We start from the raw sequence: 6,096 nt of genomic DNA, 5'->3' as shown, positions 1-6,096 counted from the left end.
TCACATTTAGGTCAGGCTCAGGGACTCACTCCTGGCTACAGAGGGAGACTCCGTCTCCAAAAAAAAAAAAAAAAATCAAAGAGACAATTGATTCCTTCTGACATTGCTTCAAGGGGGACGAGTACTGATAAATCCAACCAAGATGAAGAAGCTTTTCCCAGGCAGTTTAGCAACATAAGCAAAAATTAAATGTTAAGATCACATTTAGGTCAGGCTCAGGGACTCACTCCTGTAATCCTAACACCTTGGGAGGACGAGGTGGGAAGATGGTTTAAGCCCAGAAGTTCAAGCCTAGCTGGGCCACATATTGAGATCTGTCTCTAAAATTTTTTTTTTAAGATCACATTAGAACTGTTTAATTTTAACACAATTATACAAGGTGATTTTACTATACATACTTTAACACTGCTGCTGCAATAGGTGCCAGTAACAACCGTTTATGCCGAAATCAATTACAGTAGGCATACGGAAATGCCCAGGCAAGCCTTTCACTTCCCCATTTCAACAAAAAGGTTTCATCCTAAACACTTATGTTCACTTTTTAACGAACAGCCTGTATGTTTAGATCACCAAACATCTTTGAAAAAATCCTAGATGTGTGCTTCTCATTGCTCTCTTGAGTGTATATAGTTTTTAAACAATGAAATGAGATGCTCTATCAGAAATGTTAACACAAGCCAGGCGTGGTGGCCCACACCTGTAATCCCAACACTTTGGGAGGCTGAGGCAGACGGATCACCTGACGTCAGGAGTTCAAGACCAGCCTGGCCAACATGGTGAAACCCCATCTCTACTAAAAATACAAAAATTAGCCGGGAGTGGTGGCACTGGCCTGTAATCCCAGTGATCAGGGAGGCTGAGGCAGGAGAATCGCTTCAATCTGGGAGGCAGAGGTTGCAGTGAGCCGAGATCGTGCCATTGCATTCCAGCCTGGGCAACACAGCAAGAGCGCATCTCAAAAAAATTAAATAAAATAAAATAAACGTTAACATAAAATTTAGAGGAAAAACTAGAATGGTGCTGACTTCTCTCAAAATTGTGAAAATACAGCAAAAGATAATTGTGCCACCTACAAAAGTTAGATTTATTATCACTATGCAGAACATACTGAAAACGCTGCAACCCTTTAAAAAGATAAAGTCTACTAACTGATGTCTCAGTTTGTTGTAGTTAGAAATATCAGTTGCAATAAAAAACTAGAATTGTGGAATATTACTGTCACATTATACTAGTATTCTGCTTTATAAGATGTAAACATAACACGACATCTTTTTTTCTTTTTTTTTGAGACGGAGTCGCACTCTGTCGCCCAGGCTGGAGTGCAGTGCTGCAATCTCGGCTCACTGCAGCCTCCGTCTCCTGGGTTCAAGTGATTCTTGTACTTCTGTCTCCCAGTAGCTGGGATTGCAGGCACGCGCGACCATGCCTAGCTAATTTTTGTATTTTTAGTAGAGACGGCGTTTCATCACATTGGCCAGGCTTGTCTCATCTCATTGCTTTATCATTTTTTGCTCTTGACCTCAGGTGATCCGCCCACCTTGGCCACCCAAAGTAACAAGACATCTTTCATCTACTATCAGCCCGGTAACTTACTAGATCTGGTTACATATACTTTCTCTGACGCCTTTCTCCCTATTGCTCCTTCTACCAGCATTACTCCAGACAGAATGAACAGAACTTTTCCAGAGTGCTCTTCACATTTACTAACCACTTTCACATCCATCATCTCATATTCTAACCAGCAACTTTGGGATGCATGACACTTGTGTTATCACCATTGTATCTTATATATGAGGCAATGACACTACATCCTGGTCCCCATATCTAATCCAGAACTGTTTCTAACATAGCACACCGTCAGTAGTGCACTGGCAACTTATACAGAATAAGCCTGTCATGCCTGATTTGGTTGCACTTCGCTTCAAAGGTCTTGTAGTGCCTGAAGGCCATAATAGCACTGACTTACGATAATCTAGTTCAAGTTCCGTTTGCAGAAGTGGATCTGTCATACTTCCTGTCTAAACCCAACAGTGCTGGGCTGCACTAGAGATTATGAAGACTAGGAATAGAGTTTAGAGAAAATATCAAACAACAAGAACTAAGAATATGTGCAAAATGATCAAGAAACTAGTCTGCAGGGGTAACTTAACTGGGTAACATCAGTTGTAATTTTGAGGAAACAGCGATTTACAATTACAGAATTTGTTTCCACAACTGCAGAGATTCTTATAAAATGTTAGAAAAATTACATTTGATTGAAAATAAGAAATCAGGTATTAGGTGAAATAGAGATCCTAATCAAGAGAAGGTGAGAATGAAAAAAGCAACACTAAAATGCAATCATATAGTTTATTCAACTAAATAAATAGGAGGCACTGTGACTATCTTGACGAACACCGCAAAATCTGTGCCCTCAAAGAGCTCACAGGACACACAAACAAGTAACTCCAGAGACATGAAATGCATCCAGAAATCCAAACCATTTTGCCAGGTATTTAAACAGAAAAGGTAGTGTCTAGATTCACGCGGGGACTCGGCTTTTGACGTACACACTCTATATTTGGTTGAGCGTACCCGGGAAGATCCATTAAAGCCCTGATTACTTATGCTGCTTCCGTGTCTATTCCCCGAGGTTACCAGGCATACCAGAGGTACAAGTTTCTTTGTTCTGCACCAGGACGGACGCTAGTCATAAATACTGAAGCATCGTAGCCCCGCCACTTCACCCAAACCAGGGTAAAAAAAGGAGTGGAGGAGGGGCAAGGTCCCATCCCGAGCACAACTACCAGAAACGGAAAAGGGGTGGGGTGGGGGGCCAAACTGCCAAATACAAACAGGACCCGAGCCAAGGGCGGTGACCTAAACTGGGCGGAGATCCAGGAAGCGCCTTCCGAGCAGGTTCTATGGCTCCCCCCTACCAAGGATAACTCTCTGGGTTTCCTCTCCGCAGACGTCGTGGGCACGCGCCCTACAGACTTGCTCCCCTAGGCCGGTTCCCAGTCCAGTTACGGAGCCACCGTGCCAAGTCCTCCCAGGCCGCACTCACCCCGGAGGAAGCCTTGGCCCCCTCGTCCTCTTCGCCCCTCCAGGCCGGCGACGTGGGGCTGACGGCCAGGTCGCAAAAAGCAGCGCCGAGCGGAGCCCGCTCCCCTCGCTCGGCGGTGGAGACCCCAGCCCAATCCCCCGGCCGCAGCGGCACGGCGGCGACGGCGGCAGCAGCTGACCCGGACGCAGTGAGAGGCCCCGGCGGAAGTGATAACATCCCGGCTTCCTCCGGGCGCGGCAGCCGGAGGCGTGGCGGCGGCGGAGGCGTGGCGTCTTCTTGAAACCCACACGGCATATCCCCACCCCCTCAGCCGTCACGAGCTAGAGCTCGCGCCTGCCCGCGAGGGGTGGGCCTTCCTTGCCTCTGGGCGGAACCGTCGCGGCGACTCCTTATTGGTGGCGTTACTGCGCCTCAAGGCTTTTCTTCACTCTTTGCTGTCGGCAGGGCCACTGCCCGGTAGTCTCAGTTATTTTTGTTTTCTTTCTGCCTGTCTTTGTTGATCATTACAGTAGGTGAAATTATGGATATCAATAATAATATTGTAATGCAATAGGTGCAATTATCAATATCAATATTATTACAACAGGTGCAATTATCAGTATCATTACGATAGGTGCAATTATCAACGATCAATAATAATGTGAATTATAAAATGGATGAAATACTGGGAGGAGGCAGGGCGTGGTGGCTTATGCCTGTAATCCCAGCAGTTTGGGAGGGCGAGGCGGGTGGATTACCGGAGGTCAACAGTTCGAGACCAGCCTGGCCGACTTGGCGAACCCTCGTCTCTACTAAACGTACAAAAATTAGCTGGGCGTGGTGTCTCGCATCTGTAATCCCAACTACTCAAGAGATGGAGGCGGAGTTTGCAGTGAGTCGAGATCGTGCCATTGCACTCCAGCTTGGGCAACAGAGCAAAAACTGCGTCTCAAAAAAAGGAAAAAGGGAGGAAAAAATAAAAAGAAAACAGAAAAGAAATAAAGGGAGGAAAAATATCCGAGGCCTCATTTTGGGGAGCTAGGCCTCAAAAGCGACCTTGGAGTTTGGTAATATTTGCGTGTAAACAGCTTTATAGCAGTGCTTCTCTTCACTGGGGGAACGGTCCGTTTATGTTTTAAAAATTTTTGATTAATTGTTGACCACAAGTTGATATAACAGAAAAATGAAAAGGCATACAAAATCCAAGTCAAAACTTTTTATCGTTAGAGTTAACAGCCATAAAATTACTTGCAAAATTGCCATAGAGTTTTCTACTGTTTCTCTGCAGACCATTTGCAAACAGTTCTCAAAAGAGCCCAGGTCTATAGACCATGGTTAGAGTAATCAAGGTAAACTACTCAAATTAGACTATACTCAGCTGTACAGTTTCAACCAAATGAGATTTGTTTGGAGAACGTCATAGTCTGTCTCAGCTGGGCGTGCCTCTAATCCCAGCACTTTGAGAAGCCGAGTATCCCAGCACTTTGAGAGGCCGAGTCGGGTAGATGGCTAGACCTCAGGGCAACATGGCAAGACCCCATCTCTTAAAAAAAAAAAAAGAGAGAGAGAGAAAGAAAGGAAAGAGAGAGAGAAAGAAAGGAAAAGAAAAGAAAAACTAGGTGGACTTGGTGGCGTGTACCTGTGGTCCCAGCTACTTGGGAGGCTGGCGTGGGAGAATCGCTTGAGCCTGGCAGGCGGCAGATGTAGTGAGCCAAGATCACGCCACTGTACTCCAACTTGGGTGACAGACCAAGACCCTGTCTTTAAAAAAAAAAAAATCCCTTTCCAAAGTTTCATCTGATAAATCCGTAGAAAGCCTCAGCAGTCAAGTGTTTGGGTGATTCCATTAGGGAATGATCAGGCCTGAAGGAAACAGAAAAGCTCAAAAATTTAAATCATTGACTAAAAATGCAACACTCTGCCGGATTTCACATTGCTTTGGCAACATTTGCCCACCATTGGTAGATTAGACTCCGTCTCTTTGATAAAATGGGAAGAAAACAGTACCTACCTTATAGGGTTTTTGTGAGATGAAGTCATATGTATGTATTAGGACCGTGGTTGTCATATTGTAATCACATTTAAGTATTAGGTATTATTTTATCCTATTCTAGCAATTTCACTAAATAGCTGGTAGAGAAAACAAAACTGATCAACACAGCTTTAGCTAAACAACTTATTGGGCCAAGACATTTCATCTTGAGTTACAGAATTTTTTATAGTTTCATATTTTGCTTCTTCAGTCCTGCAATGTGCAGAATTCCCCACAGGGTGGCAGAAAATCATTGGAAATCATATACAGTTATGTGATTTAGATCTTTAGTTCCTTCTTCATTTTAATAACTTTATCATTTAATAAGCTTGATCAGTGTTTGCTTTGGTTTTTATTTATCTTTTTATCCCTATCTCGTTAATTATCCATACTTATTGTTGAAACATTACAAACTACAGGTAAGCCAAAGAGATAACTATTATTAACATATTTCTGTATAGCCTTTCAGATTATATATATACACATACATATATATTTTATGTATAAATTGCACATATAAGTCTTTATAAAAATCAGAAAACATACTTAGTGGTTTATAATCTCCATTTTCTTATTTTCATTTAAAATATATTATGAGCTGGATGCAGTGGCTCACACCTGTAATCCCAGCACTTTGGGAGGCTGAGGTGGGTGGATCACCTGAGGTCAGGAGTTCGGGACCAGCCTGGCAAACATGGGGAAACCACGTCTCTACTAAAAATACAAATATTAGCTAGGTGTGGTGGTGGGCACCTGTAATCCCAGCTGCTTGGGTGTGCTGAGGCAGGAGAATCATGTGAACTCAGGAGGCGGAGGTTGCAGTGAGCCAAAATCACACCACTACACTCTAGCCTGGGCAACAAAGTGAGACTGTGTCTCAAAAATAAATAAATAAAAATGCAGATTCTGAGGCTTCACCCTCTACAGTCTATGGAAAGATATGGGAATCTATATTATAAAAACAAATAAAATATATTATGAACTCCTTTTCAACTCAATAAATACATTCCAATGCTATTATTTTCATTATGGATAATTT

General features: G+C 43.3%; 1 protein-coding gene across 2 annotated transcripts in view; it reads right to left on the bottom strand.

The window, feature by feature from the left end:
• Window positions 1–3,580, bottom strand: part of BNIP2 (BCL2/adenovirus E1B 19kDa interacting protein 2) — a 24,532-nt gene extending 20,952 nt beyond the window's left edge. For both annotated transcript variants that reach the window (XM_011940481.1, XM_011940482.1), the window contains exon 1: window positions 3,047–3,580. In XM_011940481.1, coding sequence (XP_011795871.1) covers window positions 3,047–3,340 — 294 coding nt within the window. In that variant the 5' untranslated portion in view covers window positions 3,341–3,580. The remainder of the gene's footprint in view (window positions 1–3,046) is intronic.
• Between the last annotated feature and the right edge of the window lie 2,516 nt (window positions 3,581–6,096).

Source organism: Colobus angolensis, unplaced genomic scaffold (genome assembly GCF_000951035.1).
Source record: "Colobus angolensis palliatus isolate OR3802 unplaced genomic scaffold, Cang.pa_1.0 Scaffold19, whole genome shotgun sequence".
NCBI lineage: Eukaryota > Metazoa > Chordata > Mammalia > Primates > Cercopithecidae > Colobus > Colobus angolensis.
This window is presented reverse-complemented; position numbering and strand designations above follow the sequence as displayed.